The 25580-nt window shown below is 30.6% G+C and overlaps 1 protein-coding gene across 9 annotated transcripts in view; it reads right to left on the bottom strand.

Moving 5' to 3' along the window:
* The window catches only part of LOC143073064 (vitamin D3 receptor-like), a 158316-nt gene that overhangs the window by 21155 nt on the left and 111581 nt on the right, over positions 1-25580 (bottom strand). For all 9 annotated transcript variants that reach the window (XM_076248315.1, XM_076248310.1, XM_076248311.1 and 6 more), the window contains 2 exons: positions 6758-6943; positions 339-456 (listed from right to left, as the gene is read on the bottom strand). In XM_076248315.1, coding sequence (XP_076104430.1) covers positions 339-456; positions 6758-6943 — 304 coding nt within the window. The remainder of the gene's footprint in view (positions 1-338; positions 457-6757; positions 6944-25580) is intronic.

The raw sequence follows: 25580 nt of genomic DNA, 5'->3' as shown, positions 1-25580 counted from the left end.
CCGTTTTCGTTTTCTCTTGGGGAAGCATTAAATTTATTCATCTATGATATGGCATAAAAAATCTTTTATTTTTCTAAAAGTCTAAAAAAAATGTGTATGGATTTTATTTCTTGGGTATACCAAAAGATAGATAAGAACATATGTTTAATCTTCAGGTAGTAAAAAACTATGCTATATTTTTGTTCCTAATTATCATGTATCACTGTGTGAGGTTTATAATATGATTAATTTTGTTATGTCATGTTCGTTAATATGTCTTCTCTGTCCTAATTTTCTTCTCTTTAGATCTACACGTCTGTTTATTGTTTTCTGTCTAATTATCGAAAAACAGTACTTACTTAAGATCCAGTCTTTACGCATGCCTATATCAAAGCATTTCTTCAGTCGACAACCTGAACAAAACTTTCGTGTGTGTGTGTCCAACTTACAATTTCCATCAAAGCTGCAGGTGAATACCTGGAAATAGATAAAAAGAAATCATCAAAATTCATCCAGAAAGTCTTTCAATTAAGTGATCTTGTTAGATAATGTATGAAGTTAGTAGCATAACAACTCAACTGCAATGTTTGTCCTCAAATTTACATTATGCAATTAAGCATAACAAAATATGATCTAAAACTTAAATAGTCATTATTGCATATAGTATAATACAAAGCACAACAAAATGAGATCTCTCCAAATTCCTTGATTAACTAACTATATGGTTCCAAAATGACCAAAACTAAATTTTTTTGCAATGATAAATTTAAGGGTATAATTTTAATTGAACAAAAAAAAAACCTCCAAAAAACCTCATGCTAAAAAGAATGCAAGGACCCTAGATTATAAACTAGCATTTCTTTAAAATGTAGCTGCTTTTTATGCACCATTTATGGCCATTATTTTTTTAGGTCCGTGCATTTGTTTGTTTGTACGTCTGTCCCGCTTCAATTTTTTGGTTAAGGTAGTTTTTAGATGAAGTTGAAGGCCAATTAACTTGAAACTTATAGTACACATGTTCCCTATCATATCAGTTGTTTAACTTAAAGACAAATTAGAGTTTGACCGCAATTTCACGATCTGAACATAAAACAAGAGGCTGTCACAACGACAGCAAACCGGATTTATTAACATTTATTTGTGTCCGTGCAATATCACAAGAACCATTACTGATGAATGGTGAAAGTGAAAATCGTCAATATCAAATTTGACCTCCATTTTGTCATCAGTATCAACATATTAAAATTTAAAAAGCTTAGATTGAATGGTTCATGAGTAAATGCAACAATGTGAATGGAAACACCATTTTACGATCTTTCAAGAACCATAACTCCTGAACGGTAAAAGTCAAAATAGTCATTATTGAACTTGACCTCTATTTTGTCATCAGTAACAACATATTAAAATTTCAAAAGCTTTGGTTGAATGGTTCATGAGAAAATGCACGGACACGACGGGAAACACCATTTTTCAATCTTTCAAGAACCATAACTCCTGAACGGTAAAAGTCAAAATCGTCATTATTGAACTTGACCTCCATTTTGTCATCAGTAACAGCATATTAAAATTTCGGAAGCTTTGGTAGAACAGTTCATGCATAAATGCACGGACACGACTGGAAACTCCATTTATCAATCTTTCAAGAACCATAACTCCTGAACGGTAAAAATCAAAATCATCATTATTGAAGTTGACCTCCATTCTGTCATCAGTAACAACATATTAAAATTTGGAAAGCTTTGGTAGAACAGTTCATGCGTAAATGCACAGACACGACTGGAAACTCCATTTTTCAATCTTTCAAGAACCATAACTCCTGAACGGTAAAAGTCAAAATCGCCATTATTGAACTTGACCTTCGTATAGTTGTCAGTAATAACATATTAAAATTTTAAAAGCTTTGGTTGAACGGTTCATGAGTTAATGCACGGACAACATATGATTGACGCCCGCCCGCCCGCCCGCCCGCCCAGCCGGCCGGCCACCCGCCGTACATCCCCAAATCAATAACTGACATTTTTGTCACAAAAATTCGGTTAAAAATGATAGTGCCATGTACTATGACCACATTCTTGTTGTTACTTATTTCTTTCCATAAATCTGTCTTGTGAACTGAATACAATCATGCATTATGAAAACATTAAAAATCAATTACATTTATTGTAATGAGCCTCTTCAGATTCATAGTGCAAGTTACAAAAACACCATTGATGAAAATTGTTTTTATTACAAACTGACATTTCACATTTTCAAAATTATAGAGGAAAAAAAACTTCTTTTGAAAATCTGCCAGGAAATGAAGGTTTTATAACGCCATGTTGCATTCTGCAGTTTCTTGGTTAACATATTAGTATTGCACAATAATCAACGTTTATGTGACTTAGTAGATAAGATGTTGTTATTTAAGTCTAATAGAAGATACCTAGCCATAACCTTCAACATCAATAACTACAAATCAAGCTTTATTCAACAACTCATGTCTACTTAGGTAAAACATAGTAACAAATGTAAATAGTACAAAGATGAAAACACTCCCCAGAAAATGTTCTGATTAGTAAAGGGTTCACTTTCTATTCTTTTTTAATCATTTGATATTAAAGTCTGAGCAACTAACTTTTATGAAAATCCTGTCACAATATTAAGAGAAATTGTAGATACGCAATGACAATTATTTAAAATGACATAAGGTAGTTTAAATAAAAGGTTTAATGAAATCCAGTGACAGGGTTAGCAGGAGTCATGGATACAAAATGACAATCATTGACAATGTCATTGGGAGTATTGATTTAATGAAAGATTCAATGAAATCCAGTGAAAGATCTGGATTGCAGGAGGCATGGATACAAAATGGCAATTATTGACAAATGTCATTGGGTTGAAATGATTTAATGAAAGATTCAATGAAATCCAGTGAAAAATCTGGTTTTCAGGAGGCATGGATACAAAATGACAATTATTGACAAATGTCATTGGGTAGTAATGATTTAATGAAAGATTCAATGAAATCCAGTGAAAGATTTGGTTGGCAGGAGTCATGGATACAAAATGACAATTATTGACAATGTCATTGGGTAGTAAAGATTTAATGAAAGATTCAATGAAATCCAGTGACAGGGTTAGCAGAAGTCATGGATACAAAATGACAATTATTGACAATGACATAAGGTAGTTTAAATGAAAGATTCAATGAAATCCAGTGACAGGGTTAGCAGGATTAATGGATATGAAATGACAATCATTGACAATGTCATTGGATAGTAAAGATTTAATGAAATCAAGTGACAGATCTGGTTTGCAGGAGTCATGGATACAAAATGACAAGCATTAACAAATGTCATTGGGTAGTAATTGTTTAATGAAAGATTCAATGAAATCCAGTGAAAGATCTGGTTTGCAGGAGGCATGGATACAAAATGACAATTATTGACAAATGTCATTGGGTAGTAATGATTTAATGAAATATTCAATGAAATCCAGTGAAAGATCTGGTTTGCCGGAGTCATGGATACAAAATGACAATTATTGACAATGTCATTGGGTAGTAAAGATTTAATGAAAGATTCAATGAAATCCAGTGACAGGGTTAGCAGAAGTTATGGATACAAAATGACAATTATTGACAATGACACAAGGTAGTTTAAATGAAAGATTCAATGAAATCCAGTGACAGGGTTAGCAGGATTTATGGATATAAAATGACAATCATTGACAATGTCATTGGAAAGTAAAGATTTAATGAAATCCAGTGACAGATCTGGTTTGCAGAAGTCATGAATACAAAATGACAATCATTGACAAATGTCATTGGATAGTAATGATTTAATGAAAGATTCAATGAAATCCAGTGACAGGGTTAGCATAAGTTATGGATACAAAATGACAATTATTGACAATGACATTAGGTAGTTTAAATGAAAGATTGAATGATATCCAGTGACAGGGGTCAGCAGGATGAGTCATTAAACAAAAAGACAATCATTAACAATGTTATTAGGTAGTAAAGATTCTTTGAAAGATTCAATGAAATACAGTGACAAGTTTGAGGAAGGATGATAAAAAGTAACAAATTGGATATGCTGTAAAAATTTTGCCTCTTTTACCAAATATTTACTACCTCTATAGAAAATCATATTCATCCATGAATGAAAATACAGGAAATGAATCTGAAGTTCATTACAGTTGTTTCAGCCTAAATTGTGGCAAATTTCATCAACATCATGTTGCCCAAAAGGAATGTCTTGATTTTATGACACTTCGATGGCATTTTGACAGAACTGTTCATACAGAAAACAATAGACTGGACTTTCTATTACAAATGATAAAAAGTGTTGCAAGTTTTATAAAATAGTGATGTGAGCTGATATAAAACTGTTGCAAGTTGATTAAAAAAAAAACTTTTGAGTAAACATATATGTCTGTAGCTATCAAATAGGTAATTCAAATGCTTTTGTTTACAAAGTTTTAACTTAGTACCAAATAGAAAGAAAATATGATTAGAAGTTGATGTGAATCAATGTTATATTACATGTAAACAACATACGTTACATACATGTATTTGTACGTTACATACATGTATTTGTACAAACAGGAAGTCAGGGAGAAAAAACAATTGAAAACATGTCACACTTGACATCTAGTGTGACATCTTACTCAGGAGAACATGTGAAACAATATTAATAATTATAATTATTTGTTACTGAGAAAAACAAGAATGTAGCCATAGTTCACCAATGCCCACTGTCTCGATCATTTTTTATGTTCAGTAGACCATGAAATTGGGGACAAAACTCTAATTTGGATCAGATATTAGGGAACATCTGTACTTAGTTTCAAGTTTATTGGATTGATTTCATCAAAAACTACCTTGACCAAAAACTTTTAACCTGAAGCAGGACAGATGGACAGACAGACAGACGGAAGAACAGACAGAAAAAACATTATGCCCATAGAAAGAGTATAAAAATATTAAAAGTTTATGTAAGAATGCAACAAAAAGTTGAGAGCAATCCCAAGACACATCTTTTTACACAACATCCATCTCATCATACAGCCTTAGGACATGCTATAAAACGCCAGGAAGTCCCTTTAAAAAATATTTATATCCTCTAGATCTTAAAATAATTCTTGTACAATTAGTTAATGTTTTTATAGCATCAACTTTTTGGAAAATAGAATGGTGTTCCTTCTTGAGCAATGTGAAATATAAACACCAATGTCCAGATCAGAACTTTGATATTTGGATCAATTAGCCCTTAAAGTGTAACAAAACATTCTATATCTGTACAACTGTGAATTCACTATTATTCAATGGATACCAATGTTCCTAGATTCAGTGGGAACAGTTTGAATCAAAAGTACAAATCTTCTTTAAGCTTGAATACAAACTTTGGCAAAATTAAGAAACTGAATATCCATGAAAATATAAATTTTCCTTAACTAATGGTACCCAAGAAAATTAATAAATCTGCAGTACATGTACAGGAGAGCTATAAAGCCAGCAAACAAGATATTGATAAAATGAGTAAAAAAATATATCTTTAACGGAATCTCTCAATACCAAGTATGAATATTTTACCATAGTTAATTATGATGATTGGAAAATGCTAACAATAAGTTATGTATAACAGATGCACAGATACATTCACATATGTTTGTCAAAAACTAATTGGAACTTTAAACTATAAACTATAAAATTTTCTCATTTGAATCAAAATTCAACTTATTGTTGATCTGATGATATTGTCAACAGCTGACATTTTTGAAGCAATGTCATTTAAAAGGTACTTCAATTCAAAGTATGTCCCTCAACTCAAACTCATTTATAAAAGATGTTTAGATGTCTTTGGTTAGTTTCATAGGGTTGCTGTCTCACTGACTTATTCCCCGGGTTTCATTGTATCCATTTGATAATCTTTTTAGTGAAAATATAAAATGACAATGTCAGGATTATACATTAAATTTCATGTTTTCAGCTTACGAAAATCCCTTTTTCACCATATTCATTAAACTTCTTATCACAACAAGAACTGAAATGTCTATTAAATCCTTTCTATTGAATTTCGGTGTAAACCTACTGGGTATTTACTGTAACTTTCTATTCATAAATTCTCTTTATAATCAAAAGAAAATAGAATTGAGATTGATTATATGGATATTCCATCATTGTGTGCACGGTGTGTGGTTGTTACGTAATTGTCCCTGGCACTGACACCTCAATTAGCTTATAAGAATAGATGGCTGAAGGAAGAATGCTGTAATGGTTTGGAGTAAATATAATGTTTTCATGTTTTGTCACTAGAAAACTTTCTCTTTTTTTTCTCTCAAATGAACACATGGACATTTTTACATCTCAGCATAGATCACTACAGTATGAGCTTACATTTTATTATTCATAGACTTCATCAATCTCAGTTTATTCTATTTGATTATAAAAAATTTAAGTTTTTAGTGAACAGAAAGTTGATAATCCATGATTGTGAAAAAGCATCACAGCAATAATGCATTATAACTAAAGCTTCATACCAAATATTAAAAGCCCAGATTTTGCAGTTCCTGGGAAAAGTCAAACAAAATGTTTATGAGACCAAACAGACATATGGAGACCCTCCCTTGAAGCATAAGTTTAAAATCCTTTCTGACCAAACAATATATTTCTATTTTATTCCCTTTAGAAGTGACTTCATTTAAATAAAATATCATGGTTTTATTATGTTGTATTCCTAATAAATTAAATAGTGCTTCAATTTTAGCTGAAAAATTACAGTGAATGATAAAATACCTTCGTTTTGAGAGCATTACGCCTGAAGAATGCCTTGCACGATTCACAAGTTATGGCATCAAAGTTATATCCAAGTGCCTTGTCTCCACAGACACCACACACCAGTAAGGATCCATCTTTTGGCTTTGGTCGTCTTTTCTGTTCTCTGGCAGATTGTTTCATAGAACTGTCAGGGGAACCATAGTACTGAAATAGATAAAAAGATATAAGTATAGAACTGTCAGGGTAAGGAAAGTACTAAAAAAACAATGGATAAATATAAACACAGAACTCTACCCACCAGTAATGGTCTCATGTTCATGATATAAATAACTACATATAATGTAATTTTGGATGTAACGCGTCTTCTGATCTTCTGATTGGCTGACATGTGATAGTCATGTGACTGTGACGTCATCAACGTGTTTTCATGGTCTTCTACGGTTTAAAATTGAATTTAGAATTAAATTATAAGAAATGACTGTTATATTTTTTCTGTCTATTCGAAATAACATAAAAAAAATTGGTGCACACTGTTAAATAACCCGCTACGCACGTTATTCAGTGTGCACCAAATTTTTTATGTTATTTCTTCATAAAAATTACAGTCATTCCTTAAATACATTTGATACTTTTTCCTGTGCTGTTGTTTTAATATATATAAAGAGAGAAGGTGACTAGTCAGGGATAGACCAATCCAACAACCATAGTCAGGGATAGACCAATCCAACAACCATAGTCAGGGATAGACCAATCCAACAACCACAACAAAATGTTGAGCACTGACAGATAAACATTGCATTTACATTATACGGCAAGAAGTATGCATTAGGCAATATTTTGAATTGGAGTTATCTTCCTTTGTCCATAATTATAATTTAACCTATTTTTAGCACAGACAGATTCATACACCATACACAATTTCAGTAATTTTCAATAACATAGTCTTTTTGAGTTGATTAGTTTGATTCTACGCATACACATAATTTGGTACCTTAAATATATAAGTTAATGTACAAAAACAACAACAATGACTTAAAACATATAAACATCATCAATGCATATAAAGTTTTAATCACTAAAAAAGGATGTCTTTAGAAAGACTTTATTCAAATAAACAAAATTGATTCCATTTAACTTCGAAAAGAGGCCGTGAACAGATTTCACTCCAGACTATTTTTTACCAATTGATAAATTCTACTGACATGTTAAAAATCACTACAATGGCTTCAAATGATGTGGGACAACAATCTGCTTTGACATAATTATATTTGTTGATAATGATGCCAAGCAATTGCTTATGATTAAGATGCTGTTGACTTTGCCATCATTCCACTGAAACATTAAGAATTTCAGCTGCTCTTTGTCACAATCTACTTTGACAGAAAAGATATAGCAATGTTATAATCTCAAGGACTGTCTATCTTAATAAAATGTATGTCACTAGAATCAGGGGTATAAACAAGACAAGATAATGTCCCATATCTAAGACAAGGTAATTACATTTTCTGTGTCTCAAGTAATAAATTTGTCTCGCCACAGCTTTAAATTAAATCAGTATTGTGACCATAAATGCACAGGATTACAGTCACTTAATTATAAAAGTGGAAAAGAATTATTTTTCTAAACTTTAAAGAAGACTTGATGAGGGGAGAGAATGAGGAGAAATACAATTGTACAACTACTCACAGGTTAAAAAAAGAACACTAGAGATCATTTCAGTCAAAAGTTGTAGAATTGAAGTCTTGTTATTTCATTGTCATAAATCTTTAAAACAAATTATTGGGGATTTAGGAAAAAGAAATAGAACAGCTGACCTTGCCAGATCCTCATGGGTCAATAATTCAAAAACCTTGTGGAAATAGAGCAAGGAAGTGTTGAAAGGGCTGAAATGATTAGAAAGGTCAGGCAAAAAGCTCCAAACTTATGGAAGGGGTGAAGCAAAAAAAAAAGGAGTTAGTTCTAAAGTAAGATGTAATTGTTTTTTTGTCTTTAGACACTAGATGCAGAAAAAGGGCTTCTTTTTGTTTTCCTACAAAAAGATGTATATGTTTCTATCCAGGTCAAATCTGTAAAGATGTTTGAACCATGTTAAAAGCTGTCGTATAAGCTTGATTGAATCACTATAATAAAGGATAGGCTTTAATAAAAAGATTTCACCTTAAGCTTGAGCAAACAACTTAAAAGAAAAGCCTAAAATAAAAAGCTGTTGAAAACACACATTAGCAAAGATACTGTAAAATAAGGCCATCTACGGTTACTTAATTTTTTTTTTTTTATAAAACCCAGAAAAAAAGTGAACTCTTTGTACATAATGTGGTATAAATCTTCAGAGGAATGATGGTGTGATTTGTCCTAACTTCTTGACAACAGTTTGTTGCTTATAAATGATTTTTTTTTGAAAATTGACAGAGATATAAAAGAAAAAATGAGCAGACTACATTTAGTAAGATTAAGTGAAGATATTTATATGGTAAGTGATTTTTCATCACTTTTGTGTGTTTATAATCCCCTATCTATCTTTGTCTTGTCATAAAAAAATTTTGTGATATATTTATTCTCAGATAAAGAACAACACAGTACCAAGCTGTTCTTCATTCAACAATTACAATGATACAGAAATTCAATATTATCAACATATTTTATCCTCGCTTTTTATTTGCTTTACATTGCATAAGTCACTTTAAAGTAATCATGTCATAAAATGTTAAATACATCCAAGGTCTTAGTATATATCTAAATCAACTTCACTACCAGGAGGTCCCCTAAGGACCTTTAGACATAAAAATGAACTTCTACAAAACATAATTTTTGCATAAAAACTATTAACAGATTTGTATGAAGGTAAAACTGAAAGTTTTCAAAAAACATAATGAAAAGCCCAAAGATTTGAAAGACTTTATTTCACTCATATTTTTTCGTCCAAAACTTGAATAAAAAACAACCACTTAGTAAATATATTTGTATCAAAACACTTATAAGTGTCTTTACTTATGTAACTATATTGGATCATTTGATATGGATTCTAAAAATATGTTTTTAGTTTTGAAATGCAACTTCAGATACACGTATTTGGAGATTATTGAATTTATTGATAATTTTATTGAAAGTAACATTAAATTTGCCAAATAAGCCCTAATTGCACCCTGTCTGTTATATAAAACAGTAATATATTATAGTATCTCTGCCCTGTCTGTTATATAAAACAGTAATACATTATAGTATCGCTGCCCTGTCTGTTATATAAAACAGTAAAACATTATAGTATCGCTGCTCTTAATATTTTGAACTCTTATGTGTAGTTGTCACAGAGTGGGAGTTATAACAGAGTGAGTATGAAAACGAATGCAATGATCAATCTAAATGAAGATTTCTGGAAAGATTTCCTTCTTTTTACTCCACCCACATAAAACCATGAAAAAAACCCAACTTGATTGCACTTGAAATTGCAAGAATATTTCTCATTGTAACTAGTAACATGTTGTTACATGGAAACAAATAAAGTTCACAATTAGATATAATCATGATGACACTAACAGTAACTGAGACAGACATGTAATACATTGAAGTGTGATTATAAAACTATCCCTAACATAACCTAAGATCATATATAATATATTATATAAGCAATGGATAATTTGTGGCAAAAAAAAAACCTTGTTATTTTGTGTGCCCAGTGAGTGAGTGAGAGAGTATTATTATAACAAGAGGCTCCTAAAAATCTAAATATCTTGCCAATAGTAAACACTGGCAAATGCTTGCTAACTAGTAACACTGTCAGCTGCTTCCTAATGGTAAACACTGTCAAATGCATGACAATGGTTAAGAACCGTATCCTAAGTTCAATGCTTGCCAATGTTAAACACTGTCAAATGCAAAAGACACTGGTAAACTGACTTTCAAATGCTTGCAAGTTGTTAATACTGTCAAATGCAAAAGACACTGGTAAACTGACTTTCAAATGCTTGCCAATGTTAAACACTGTCAAATGCAAAAGACACTGGTAAACTGACTTTCAAATGCTTGCCAATGTTAAACACTGTCAAATGCAAAAGACACTGGTAAACTGACTTTCAAATGCTTGCCAATGTTAAACACTGTCAAATGCAAAAGACACTAAGGTAAACTGATTTCAAATGCTTGCCAATGTTAAACACTGTCAAATGCAAAAGACACTGGTAAACTGACTTTCAAATGCTTGCAAGTTGTTAATACCGTCAAATGCTTGCAAGTTGTTAATACTGTCAAATGCTTGCTAATTATAAACACCTTCAAATTTCAAAGTGTGAAGATGTGTCACTTTCCCATTCTTAATAAACACACAGTCAAACTCTTCCTTTAAGACCGGGCACATTTAACCATTATGCCACAGTCAATAGTCAACACTGTAATACTTCATAGAACTTTAGCCCAATATACCAATATACAAAGTTCTCTATGTCAGCTCTACAAATAATGTTTGTTTTCCAACCTTCTGGCCTCCCTTTAAGAGTATTGTAATAGCTTGACAATTTGAATTATCTGTTTTACGGAACAAGTAAGTCTCCTGGGAGGTTTTCCTTGTTATGATTTGTGATTTATTTACCAATCAATAATAAGTACAGATCAATACAAAATACACACACTAATGGGTCAAACTGTCTCTGGTAGTGTTAAAAGAAAAATTGCTTTCAGGTCTGACTCTTGCACTCACAGTATACCAATACAAAATACAACACATACTAATGTAATAAGCTATCTCTGGTAGTGTTCACGTATATAAATGAAGGATGTGAATGCCCTTGCTGAAGCTTTCCAATTTAAAAGGTTAAAAAGGGGCATAACTCTAGAATGGTAAGTGACTCACTGTTCAAATTCAGATTAGAAAAACTAAAGTAAGAGTGCTGAAACTAAAATGGGACAGGTGGAGAAAAAGATGGAAAGATGAAAAGACAAGGGAAATAACAGTCAAGGGTAACACTTAATGCCCCAGTTGGCTTCGACAGGGTATTAAAATACAACACAATTAATGCATCAAAATGTCTCCAACACAGTACCATTAGTACTGGTACAAAATACAACACACACAATGAGTTCTGGCACTGTACAAATATTTTGCAACTTTGCTAAAAATCCTTTATAAAATGTGTATACCTATATGTACACAGGATTCAAACATGACCCAGCACTAGTAAACCAAAATGTGAATCCTAATTTAAACTTTCTAGTATTTAAATATTTTGACCTTTTGTTAAAAATAATAATTTATCTATATATGCTCTGTAACAAAAAGCTCATTTATTTTTGAAAAGAAGGCCAATTAACTATAACCCCAAAAAATACCTTATTTCATTTGACAACTCAAATAACAAAATAGAGAAAGTAATCTTTATGTTTTGTAATTAAATAATGAAAATATTGTTCTGACACTCTTCAATACAAGTATAAAGGTGTGTTAATTCAGTACACAAGAACTTACAACATGATATTCAGACACAAGAACTTACAATATAATATTCAGACAAGAATGTCACATTTATATATATATAATGTCAATTCATCCTGACATTTATCTATCCTTGATAATAATCTATGGAGTGCCATAAGTTTCTAAATGAAAAAGTAAAAAAAAAATCCCACTGGTAAATAATAATTAACTGATAAGAAACATTATATCAATTATAGAAACTAACTCCTTAAAATCTATGGAGAGCCATATGACCAAAAAGAAATGAAATACATTTACCAGATGTGTATATCCACTTGGAAGTATTTTAAACCAGGGATTGAAAACATTTTTTAATTGAATCCCTAATGGGAACTGTCAATAGTCAAAGGGAGATAACTGAATTCATGGAGAGATCAATTTGCTTTATAACACCCTTTAAAGTTTTAATATTCTAGGTTTCTACGACCAATCAATGATGAATATAAAAATAATATGATAATAATGAAATCACTAAAATCTTCATTATCTACACATGTATGAATTTAAGCCCTAGTTTCAATGTTGACATTTTCTGTGATACCATCAAGACTTAATAAGTTTATGTCCCACAACAATGTTTAATATTGATAGAACCAATGAAGAATGATCACCTCCAGGATTCAGGCTTCGTCAGTTTTTATAATGAATATTAAACATTGATGAACACCTCTAGCGTGTGTCAGATATACAAGTAGAAAAAAACTGCATTGTGAAGACAGAACTATATAGATTTTTGATTTATAATGAAATCAGACAAAAACTCATACATAGGAAATTAAGATTTTTTTTATATCATCTTGGAATTAAGTAATAATTTCCTATTGAGTAAAAACACTTTGATTGAAACCTTTTTGGTAAATAATGTATATTGGAAAATTTTCAATAATATAATTTTTGCTAACATAATTTATAATTTTACTGCAAACTTTGCTTTATTCAAAAATAATTCACTGTCAACTAAACAAATTGATCAATGCTATAAAAATGTGAAAAATGAACACAATTTTCTTAGATCAAAAACCACAAACAGGATTTAAAACAACACAATAAGTACCACTTAAGCAAAGCAGGAACAGCACTTAATTTTTGGAGAGCATCAGAGTCACTGTCTTGTGTGTTCACTGTCTTGTGTGTTTGTGTACCGCTGTCAAAATGGAACCATGGTTAGCTAACCATTGATAACTATGGTCAAAACTATGATGGTTGGATGTGCTTCAACTATGGTTTGGTTTTCCACTTTTGTGACAATGGTTTACCAAGCTCAAAACTCAGTTGTTGACCATGGTCAATCTGACAACGATGGTTTTTCTACCTTTGTAACCATGGTCCTACATCTGACCATGGTAGACATTCTTATGGTGTTTTTAAATGTGTTTCCCTCCACACCTTCAAACATTTTCTTTTGGTTGCATCAAATATATCAGGTAAATATTATTATATATAATTAGCTTATAAATGATTCTTATATTAATTTAGCTCTGTATACTTTCTGTGGTCTAGAAATAGACTAGTATTACAAAGACATGTAATGCTTAGCAATTATATCAGAAGACATAATATTACAAAAACACAGGAGACTCTTTAATCTGAACATTGTAAACATCAGAGGTTTAACCTTGATTCTCTTCAGCCTTCAGTTTCTTTACCATCTCAAGGACTAATTTGTCTAAATTTTATAAGATTTTAGACCACTACACTTTCACTGCATCAAAACAATAGTTTTAAAGGTTAGAAAAATCAAGAGAAAGGTCAGTCACGTGTTATTCAGTATACTCTCACTTTACATTCACAAGGTTAATTATTATATTAATAAATATGACGAATGATATTAACACCAGCCTTCCATTCACACATCACCTAATTTCAACAGCTGTTTAATGTAGTATTTGGATGATTTTTTTATCTTTAAATTTCAACTATCATTTAAGTTCGTCTATCACCTTTTAGTACATTTATGCTCAGTCATTGTTAAACATGGTCAACCTAGCAGCATTTCACAGGGGTAGAACAAAATAAAGTCTCCCCATAAATTATTCCAGCCCTCAGTTCCTATTAATTTGACCTGTTCAATATTATGAATGAAAGAAACATAACAAATATTACTATACTTTACTAATAGTAAACGCCAATAGAATAATCCAGATATTAAAGACTGAATTGTATAGTTTTTTGGTCAATATCTCCATATAAGATGACATCATGTGCATTGCAGCAAAAAAAAGCAAAAAGAATTTCCCAATCATGCCCAATTATATATATTCTACACAAACCATTACCGTAATGTTATAAAATGTCATCTCACTAAATGTTTTATAACAAAGAATACAATGATACACTAAGATCTATCCCCCCCTAAGCCCTTTCATTAGCTTTCTATTTTCTTCTGAACATAAAAGAAAATTGCCAATTGACGTCACAAGTCAGTTAAAAATAGTTAATTTTTAATATCATTGCATCGCTGTTAAACTGATATTTTACTTGTTCCAAGTTCATGGTAACACGTACGATGGTCTACTGAATTTCATGGAGCTTATAATACTTGTGTTGGTTCAATTATAATGATTCAAAGCAATGTTTTCCCATGAGCAGAAAAACAGTAAAGAGTAAAAAGTAAACATTAAAACTAGTAAAATGCAGGGATGCATTTACTGCTAAGCTTTCCTTTGATGGTTTTTATAGAAATCAAGTTATATTAGGAAATGGTTAAAATTGACAAATCAAGGATTTTTTGTGAAAGGAAGACTCTGCAGTGCGACTCTTTTGACTGATAATTTCCGCACCTACACAAAAAATACTCCGAAATATTTCAAGTCAATAGAGCAGGAATGTCTGTCTCATTATTAATGTGTTTTTAATTTCTCTTTATGCTAAACTGTTTGTTCAATCAGTAACTGGTGTAATTCAATTTTCTTACATAATTTTAAAGCTGCTTGAAATTTTCTGAAGACTGCCAAACTTCATGATTTCTGTATGTATGTATGTTTAAACTATTAGCCTATGAGACTACAGACACACAGAAGTTAAACAACTTTGTCAAAAACTATCACAAATCCAAGACATCAGAACAACTTTGTCAAAAACTATCACAAATCCAAGACATCAGAACAACTTTGTCAAAAACTATCACAAATCCAAGACATCAGAACAACTTTGTCAAAAACTATCACAAATCCAAGACATCAGAACAACTTTGTCAAAAACTATCACAAATCCAAGACATCAGAACTTTCTTCCTGTTGTCACATCTTCAGACTATAGTAAAACTTAAAGTATTAACAAGAATGTGTCCAAAGTACACGGATGCCCCACTCGCACTATCCTTTTCCATGTTCCATGGACCATGAAATTGGGTAATTATTTAATTTGCATTAAAATTAGAAAGATCATATCATAAGCAACAAGTGTACTAAGTTTCAAGTTGATTGGACTTCAGCTTCATCAAAAACTACCATGACCAAAAACTTTAACCTAAACTCCCACTTTCATTTTCTATGTTCAGTGGACCGTGAAATTGGGGTCAAAAGTCTAATTTGGCTTAAAAATTAGAAAGATCATCTCATAAGCAACAAGTGTACTAAGTTTCAAGTTGATTGGACTTCAGCTTCATCAAAAACTACCTTGACCTAAAACTTTAACCTGGACGGACGAACGGAACCACAGACGGACGGACGGACGGACGAACAGAGCCACAGACCAGAAAACATAATGCCCCTCTACTATCGTAGACGGGGCATAAAAACATACAAAATTACTCAACTGTGTGTCCTCAAGATTCTTTTTATCGGCACAGGTTAAAATCCAACTAAGATTTGAACATGTAGAAATGACAGAAAGACACAGTGCATGTGTACAAGTTTTGTTGTGGTCTGGTTGGTGAAGAGTTGGAAATTATGGCAGAGAAAATGTAAATAATAATCTGTCATCTCAACTACATGTACAAATAATGGTAGTCAAGAATATCTGCAAGTTTTTTGTGTACAATATAATAATGTTTAAAGAAGCTCCAAAAAGTAATTAGTAGAGAGCCTCGCTATGACATCATGACTGTCTCAATGAATTTACAGCCATACATTTTAATGATTCATTCCTTGGAGGTTCAAGGTTATACACTGTAAAAAAGAAAACTTTTCATAATACATATTTATTATGTATCACACCTATATGAATCTTAACCTTGAAGCAGAGATTTTTTTAACCTTGTTTATAATTTCCTACAATGGTAACTTGATAAGTCGGTGAAGATCGGATGTAAAGCTTTCTGCACTGATTTGACTTAAACGTAAGCCTTAATTAATTATAGGGTGTACAACTATCTAAACTTTATCTAGCTAATTTAACTGACAAATAACAGGCTTTTTTTCTTCAAAACTGTCAAAAAAAACCTGAACACTTAAATACCATAGAAAATATCATAACTTCAAAGATGCTCAAGATAATAACCTTAAAAATAAACAGTGAATGACCTATTGTCAAACTGAGTCTTGTTGTTTTTCCTAAAGAAGTCATGCTGATTTTAAGAAGTTTTTACAGCTGAGACTTTAAAGTCTTGAATGGAGTTTTTATTTTATTCCTTGAATGGAGTTTTTATTTTATTCCTTGAATGGAGTTTTTATTTTATTGACAACTATTAAAATTTCCTAAAAGGTAAAAGACTAAAATTTTGAAGTAGGTTGCTATTTCTAAACAAAAGCTTAACAAATTATCCCAGTCATTCTCAGATCCGGACATCCTGGCATTTAAATTTTTTAAGGGGTGATGGAGATAGGATTCCTCTAGATTTTTCATCTATTCGAAGGTGATAACTGATTATTTATATTGTTGATTATTTTTTAACCAGAGGACATAGTGCACTTTCCAACCATGGTTAGATGGTCTGATAAAGGTAGAAAACCATGGTTGTCAAATTGACCATAGTCAACCACTTGAGATTTCAGCCTGGTCAACCATCTTCACAAAAGTGGAAAACATTAGTTGACCATGGTGTAAAGCACATCCAACCATGGTTTTAACCATGGTTATCTATTGTTAGTAATGGTAACCATGGTCAACTATGGTTGCAATTTGACAAGGGGTAGGCTAATACAAAAATACTGCTTTTGGTTAAATGATTTTCTTTAAAATAAAAAAATATTTAAAGATCACCAATTGTCGTAAATGGCATTATGCATCAAATTCTGTATTTCTATATATTTTTTTTAGTTTAGTAATTTTAAACTGACCCACATCAAATTATTTAAATGACCATACTTTTTATTCCACTCTTGGACTCTTTATTTCTTCAAGTTTGCTATACCTATAAACTGATATACATTGATTGATTGCAAGCTATAAAAGTATAAATGTTCCTTTAACTTCCAACATGCCCTTACATGAACTACTTTTATGGCTGCCCTTTATATCAAGTAGATATGTCCTTATTTTTGTCACCATAAACTATCCTATGCAAATGAGGTTCCATAAATCAAGCTGAACAATTATCTTCTGTATAAATTTTATAGGGTATAAAACTGTGAATTATGGGTATATTTTCTCTCCAAGGAGAAAACTAAGATGACATATGACATTAACATGTGTGTGAGCAGTTGTTATTCAACTATTAAAGTGTAACACAAATAGAAAAAAATCCTATCTTTAATAAAGTAAACAAACTGTGTCATTCCAAACAAATTTTTAGAGATTTAAATAGTTACCTTCTGTTGCTAAATTTTTTACCCCCATTTTTAAGGGGAAGGTTGATTTTAGTGACAATTAATTTACAGAGGACAAACACCTACAGCTTCATAGTCTGTTAACCGTAAATTACTTTCCTGAACTGACCTAAATTTTCCTCATTTATAAATTTAATTTGACATCATTAGTGTAATTCTAAAAGAAGCTTTGATAAGAGGCGCCTGCTGTAACTTAATTATAAATCCTAACATGAATCAATTCACATATAGGCATGTAATCATAATTTAAATTTGAAATATTATATAATAATTTACTGCTAACCTATATTAAATTAAAACTCATGCATCTTTGAGCCTCTAAAATATTTAAATGTTTTAGACTCAGTTACACTATGTTTTGTTTTTGTCATTTTCATAAAATTTAAAACACAAGATAATTGACAGTTTGATGAATTCAGTTATAAGAGGGAACTGTGCATATCCACTTCTACTTCAATTCTGCGTATAATACTACAAAATTCCTCAAAATTCCTTCCTGCTTGAGTATCAGATGAATTGATATTGATGCATTTTCTTTTTTCTCACTTTTTTTCATAAACTTCATACCTCTCATTTCTTATACATGTTTAATTATTTTCATACTTTCACAATCATACTTATCACACAATCACACATTTCCAATAGTGTTTACACATAAAATACACATGCAGTAAAACATGGTAAAATGAATTTGACATGTCATGCATGTGTATAATTTAAAGTATATATTTGTTACACTTATACAACACAGTTGCACATAAGAAATTGCATTTGACAATCTGCAATGAAATGAATATCTGTTGTTGAATGATATAAAATAAAATGAATTATATTTCTTATGAAAGCTGTCACAGTGGGAGTGTGATCAGTCTACTGAAGTTTAATGTAAATAAAAAATAAATAAAATAAAATTTTCAAATTTTTTTTAAATTATATTTCAGAAAGTTTTATTTCCTACTTTTTTAAATTAAATATTTGAATTAATGAGAGATTTACTTTATTTTCCATAAAAATTAACCAGTAAAATTATGAGGAACCTGAAGATACAGGGAAGATAATCTACTAGCTAGGAAGTCTATGTACAAATAATCAGTTAACTAATTTTACTAGTAAATAATTTCTAACCTGCAGAAAAATCAAGTACATCCAAAGTTCCAACAGAAATAAAACAATAAACCTGTCAAAATAAGTTTGTCTTTTTCTTGGCCTTTACATCAAACAAAAGTACATCACAAACGATAATAATTGTGGTTTATTACATTAAATATAATATGACTTTATTAATCTTAGTCATACTTAGGTACTTTTATCCACCATGAATAACACAAGAACATTTTTTGTAAACAAACAACCTCAGAGCTTTTGTTGGCAACTCATCCCCCCCAAAAAAAATTTCGAACACAAAATATACAAAAAAAAAACAGTTGCTCAGGGTATCTGACCATGAGAAAAAACATTTATTATTTATGTCAATTCTTGGATTTTCAAATTAAAAATTTTGATAAAATCAGGAATAATCATTTCAAAATGACTAACTTACTATTCACATTTGATATGCAGTCATGATAGATGGAATTTTTACAAGATGCAAAAAAATAAATGGTATATATGTAGCAAGCAATAAGTACAAAATAAGTCTCTAACCACTGAATCTTATTTTCAATCAATTTTATCATATATATATATAAAGATATAAGAAGATGCGGTATGAATGCCAATGAGACAAACTCTCCATCCAAGTCACAATTTGTAAAAGAAACCATTATAGGTCAAAGTACGGTCTTCAACACGGATATAATATACTCTGTTTTAAATTAAAGTACTTGGAATTATATACATGTGTGTCATGTCAACATTATCTGTTTTAGTCCTTCACTACTTAAAAATGTATCTTATTCTTCACATACAATTGTATATTATCTTTCCAGACAGATCTTTCTAGTAATTTTTAGTGAGTTCATAAAGTACATGTATTTGCATTAATTATGAATATATCACATCAGTAATGAGTACTAAGTGTCTACAAAAAGTTAATCAACTTTACAAAAACAATCATGGTTTGAGACTGTTAGAATAACATTAATGGTACCAATCTTACTGTACCAGATACCCATATCAACAATTAATGTCACTTCAGTGATACTCAGGAGGCAAAAAATTAGAAAATCCAAGACTTGATACAAACATTGAAGAGCTGATAAAACCATAGGGGATCACAAAGAACTGATGGTACCTTTCATGGAATTAGAGCTTATAATGCATATCGAAGGAAGAACATTCCTTAATTTCAAATAGATCTCAGCCATTTAAATGTTGGACAATTTTATACAATGCTCTGAGTGAGACTCAGCTGTTGTAAAAGTATTTTAAACTACAAAAGGGGAAAGGGGGTACAATATTGTCCCCACATATAAAAACTAAAATTCTGGTGCTGTCATTTTTAGCTAAATTAATTGACTGTTATGTCATCATGATATTGATTATAAGCTTCTTCTGCGATTTCACTTTTTTTAGTTAATAAAACTAATTGCTGATCGCAGGTTGTGTAACATATATACATGATTTACAAAAGAATGAAAATCATAGTGAGATTTAACACATTTTCCTTCTATAAACAATTGTAAGTAACACATACTTCACAACTAATATACTCCAATCCTGTTGAAAATCTAAAAATTAACCAAGGATTTATATCTAAAAATATAATTTTAATGCAAAAAATATTTTAACATTCTTCACACTCAGAACAGAAGTAGAATGGTTATATTTATAATTACTTATATATGAAATATTTTAGGCAACAGTTGCTGAAGTATACTGCAGTTCAAAAGTCAAAAAGTCGATAAGCAAAAAAATGTGTTCACAGCGAAACCAAAACTGAAGGAAACACATCAACTATTAGAGAAAAACATATTACAGAACATAAAGAACATTGACCTGCGACAAAAACAAATGCGAACAATGAACATACATAAGGGACAACATCAAAAGATCGATGTAGGATAAAAAAACTTAAATCGAATAGTTTGGGGGTGGGGGGGTCAACATAGCTGAAAGTTTTGTTAATCTAAAATCGATTTTACATATATCCATATAGGTAAATCAATTTTTCCTAAATTAAGTTAAGAAGGGGGGTAGGGGGGTCAGCGAAAAAACTATGTGAATTAAGTTTTTTATCCTACATTGAACTTTTGATGTCGTCCCTAATAAAGAAATATTTGATAATAACTGCCAATATATTCCTGACTTTGTACATGTGTTCTTTGACTCAGAAAATTATATCTGCACAACTAGCAGCTATTAGCTGACTATAATGAAATTTCAAAAAAATCAATTGTGCATTAGGTATTTTGAAATTATAAAAATTATTAATACAATTGCATTTAACTTCCTTTTTTGTCTGATTTTGGAAACACATTTTCAGTAGGTTTTCTTGGATTGAATTTTTGTTTTGAAATAAATAGAAATATTTTTGATATGAATACCAAATAGTTTAATACCATGACAGCACTGTGATTGTAACTTTATAAATAACCTAACTGCATTTATTTTTATATTATTATTGTTGTGGTTAATTTATTTACAAACTAAATTAGTCATTGTCATAAAAAAGTAATTAATTAATTGCTATTTATAATTCATGAAAGGAAAACATTCTATTTATAGAAAATACTTTGCATGCAGTTTTAAACATGTAGTGTTTTATAGCACACCGAAGAAAACATTCACTTATTTCTATTGCTTATGATCTTGACAAATCAAATTAAATCTTATGGCCATTAAAAGTAGAACTAATTGTAACATTTCTGATTCTGTGCAACCTTCTGAAACAACTATCTATTAGATGGATCTAGATAAGCAACCAATTTACATACATAATATGTACAATAACATCACCATAATGTAGAACATACATCTAAGTGCAGCCATGTCATTGACTTACCAATTGCAATGAAGAACAATTTTGCAGAATTCCATTAGACACTATGGCACACATTATACTTCCTAGATCAGAGAGATTGGACTAAAACTAACCACATTTGGCAGATTTAATGTAAAATGACATTTGGGACAATTACAGATTATATAATTTAATCTATAAATCAGACATGGCTTTTCTAAAATTTCAATATTCCTCAGAGTAGAGGATAGTTTGGTTTATCACATAAATGGTTTTATTATTTTAATATGCAGCTAAACATTTTACAGTGTTCTTATTACTTCCCAGTGCATTAACTGCCATTAATCTAAATCATCTTGTCCTAAATTTTATTTAAAAATTAAGTGTAATATAAATGATGATGTTCAAGGTAATAAAAATTCCCCATTTCCATTCTCAATTTTATTTTGCTGCTTAATTTCATCAGACATTAATTTCCTGGAAATTTGTACTTTTCATAACTGGGTTCTCATGTCCCCTCTTTTTTCTTTGTTTCCATAACAATAAGGAAACAGCGTGGTCACCATTAATCTTTTTATACCTACTAATTCATGACTCTGGTGTTATAATAGAATAAATAGGGGTGTGAATCAGAAGGTGGATTCATTCATAATGTGAAGAAAAGTATCATTAATAGGAGTGTACACGATTGTACAGGTGCATGTATGAAAACAAGTTAAAAGTGTGAAATTTTATGCTATTTGTACAGAAATAAAACCAGATGCTCTGCAGGGCGCAGCTTTAAAGGACCACAGAGGTCAAAACCCTGAACAGTTGGGGCAAGTATGGACACAATATTCAAGCTTGTCATACAGCTCTGAATTTGGATTGTGATAAAATAGTTGACACAACATAGGTTTCTTACACGGGGCCCCCCATTTTTTAATTCTTCATCTGCATGAAGCAAAATTTGAAAGAACACTGCATCCAGTCCCAGATCCATGCACAAGAAAGTGAAAATTTCATATCTTCTCTCAATTATAAAATGGTTAAGTAGTGCTATAAATCTGTCATTTCATACTGATAAGGCGACCAATAATATTACTTAACTAACAGATGTTTTCAACACAAAATTGTAAAACTTTTAAATTTTTAGGAAAATGCACAGGCACATTTGGGGTTGACCCTCCCCCCTTTTTTCTAAATTAAAAAAAAAAAAAAAGAATTTGAAAATATTCTTTGATGTATCCTGCCTTTCAAGATTTATTTGAAAACTAATTATTTTTATATATGGTTTTTAGATTATTTTAATCTTGCAATTTATTGAAAAAATTTAATTTTGTAAAATATCAAAATCACATATATATAATGAAAAAAAAAAACTTTTCTTTTTATGGTATTGTGTATTTCATTAGTGTCCCTTCTTGCAACAATTGTCACCTATAGATTGAGAGAGAAACCATGTGGTGTCTGTGAACTAACATAATATAATTGATGTGACAGTTTAATTTGAAAATATGATGTTTTCTAAGTGGTGCAGGAGATAAGTTCACTTTTTATTCAACATCATTTTGATGCAAATTCTTGGGCTCAGTTCATAGACTGCATCTATGAATTGAAAAGCTGGAGACTTTTTGGAATATATACACCAACCTGCACATGTGCTAAATACACATGACTTTAATTTGCACTTTAGAAGTACATATCACTATCAGTTGAAATTGCATTAAAAAAAATAAATTGGTCGAAAACAGTCCAAAATCTAGGACAGTGTGATTTAAGTTATCTTCTCTTAACTTATCTGTTCAAATTATTATGTAATTTGTTTAAATTCGAAATTTCAACAAGGCAGATTATTTAGTAATTTTGTTTATCCTAATTAAATTCAGAAGCATCTATAAAAGCAATGTTACTTTTCATTTTGATTTTTTGATTTTTTTAGTCAACAGATTAATATTAAATGACACTAAAAAACATAGAATTAGCCATACATTGTCTTGAAATATAAAATTTAGTAACAGGTAAATTGTTAGGCTTTCCCAGGTGTTTCTATCATGCTTTGGGCAGAGTTCAAATAAAACTTTTATTTGAATATGAACTTAACATTTTCAGTAAGATATATAATACGGTAAATACCCTCCCCCTCCCCTCCCACAAAAAAATAAAAAATAAATAATGAGGTCAAACTGAACTTCTGGCACTCGGAACAGAAACTAGTTTATATATGTTATACAAAACTATATGTAATGTCAGATGATATTCAGCATCAACAGAAGCAACACTATATATCCTTATTGATCCAGAAAAACTAGGTCAAAAACCTAATTAACCCACACAAAAAAAAAGACAGAGCACATTGACTCCCATAGAAAACTCATTTATATTTTATGGTGAAAAATATCAACTTCAAGGGAATCATAATTCCTTCATTAATATGAATAGAAAAATGGTATATATAAACTACGATGTTATGTCTTTCTGAAACTAAATGTTTTTTTTAGATGCCTCACGGTATGATATCCTCAGCCTTTTCATTTATTATAATTATAGGGCTTAATAATTACTTGTGGTTCTTCATTATTCCAAAAAAGAGAGCTTCGATGGCAGTTTAAAAGTATAATTTTGATTTAAATTGGCTCAGTGTTATTAATGTTGTTTCAGGTTCCAATTGGCCCTGGTGTGAGGGATACTTAATTTTGTTTAAGGTTCCAATTTGGTCCACTGATTTCAAAGGAAAAAATATTTGTTGTTTGGCACACTCGGCCCACATGGTTTCAGAGGTTAAAACATATTAGTGGTTGTAGATTTCAATTGGCCCAATGATTTCATTTTTTAAGGAAAAAATATTTATCTTATATTGCAAGATTTTTGTAATTTAAAGAAGTTCAAAGGTACGGGTACATAATCTTGTAACAATTAAATTGTATCAACAAATCCAGAAATCTATCCTCCATTTGGTTAAATACAATATATATTTGTGGGGTTTCTTCTTCATGATATTTAAAGAAAATCAGAAAAAACTAAAATAAATTGAAAACATGGACACAAATGCTCTTGCATGTAATTTTATAAAGGGACATAACTCAATGGACTCAGATTTATAAAGGGACACCACTCAAAGGACTCAGATTTATAAAGGGACACAACCCAAAGGACTCAGATTTATAAAGGGACACCACTCAAAGGACTCAGATTTATAAAGGGACACAACCCAAAGGACTCAGATTTAAAAAGGGAAATAACTCAATGGACTCAGATTTACATGTAAACTACAGATATGATAAAAACCATATGATGAGTGTAAACATGTCATAAAGATAACACTCACTGAATAGCATGTACCTGGGTTTCTAACTTTTAAGATCTAATAAAACAATTATTCAACAAAATGTCAACACAACTTATCTATTTATAAGCAAGTTTGTGTTTTTTAAAGATTCATCAATATACTGTTAAATGTTAATATTAGGCACGAAAAATGTCCACCGGTTTTTCATACCCAAATCAGCTGCAAACAGTTAATTTTTCAGTAAGAAGTCTGACACTAGGGGGATTTCTTGGTAACATGATGATAAAACTGGTAATATAGTCTTACACAAAATATATATAAAGGTACATGAGTACCCGAGACAAGTATATATGGTATCCAACTTGGTTGACATGAACCTTTAAGTTTAAGATAGTCCTTGGTTTTTAACCAAAGTTAGTATTACGAAGTGAACTGTCTGTACATGTATGTACAAGTACATAGATAGCAGATTATGTTTTAAAAATAAAAAATAAATGTAA

Source organism: Mytilus galloprovincialis, chromosome 4 (assembly GCF_965363235.1).
Source record: "Mytilus galloprovincialis chromosome 4, xbMytGall1.hap1.1, whole genome shotgun sequence".
Classification (NCBI taxonomy): domain Eukaryota; kingdom Metazoa; phylum Mollusca; class Bivalvia; order Mytilida; family Mytilidae; genus Mytilus; species Mytilus galloprovincialis.
Note: the sequence above shows the minus strand (reverse complement) of the source record. Positions and strands in the feature narration are given on the sequence as shown.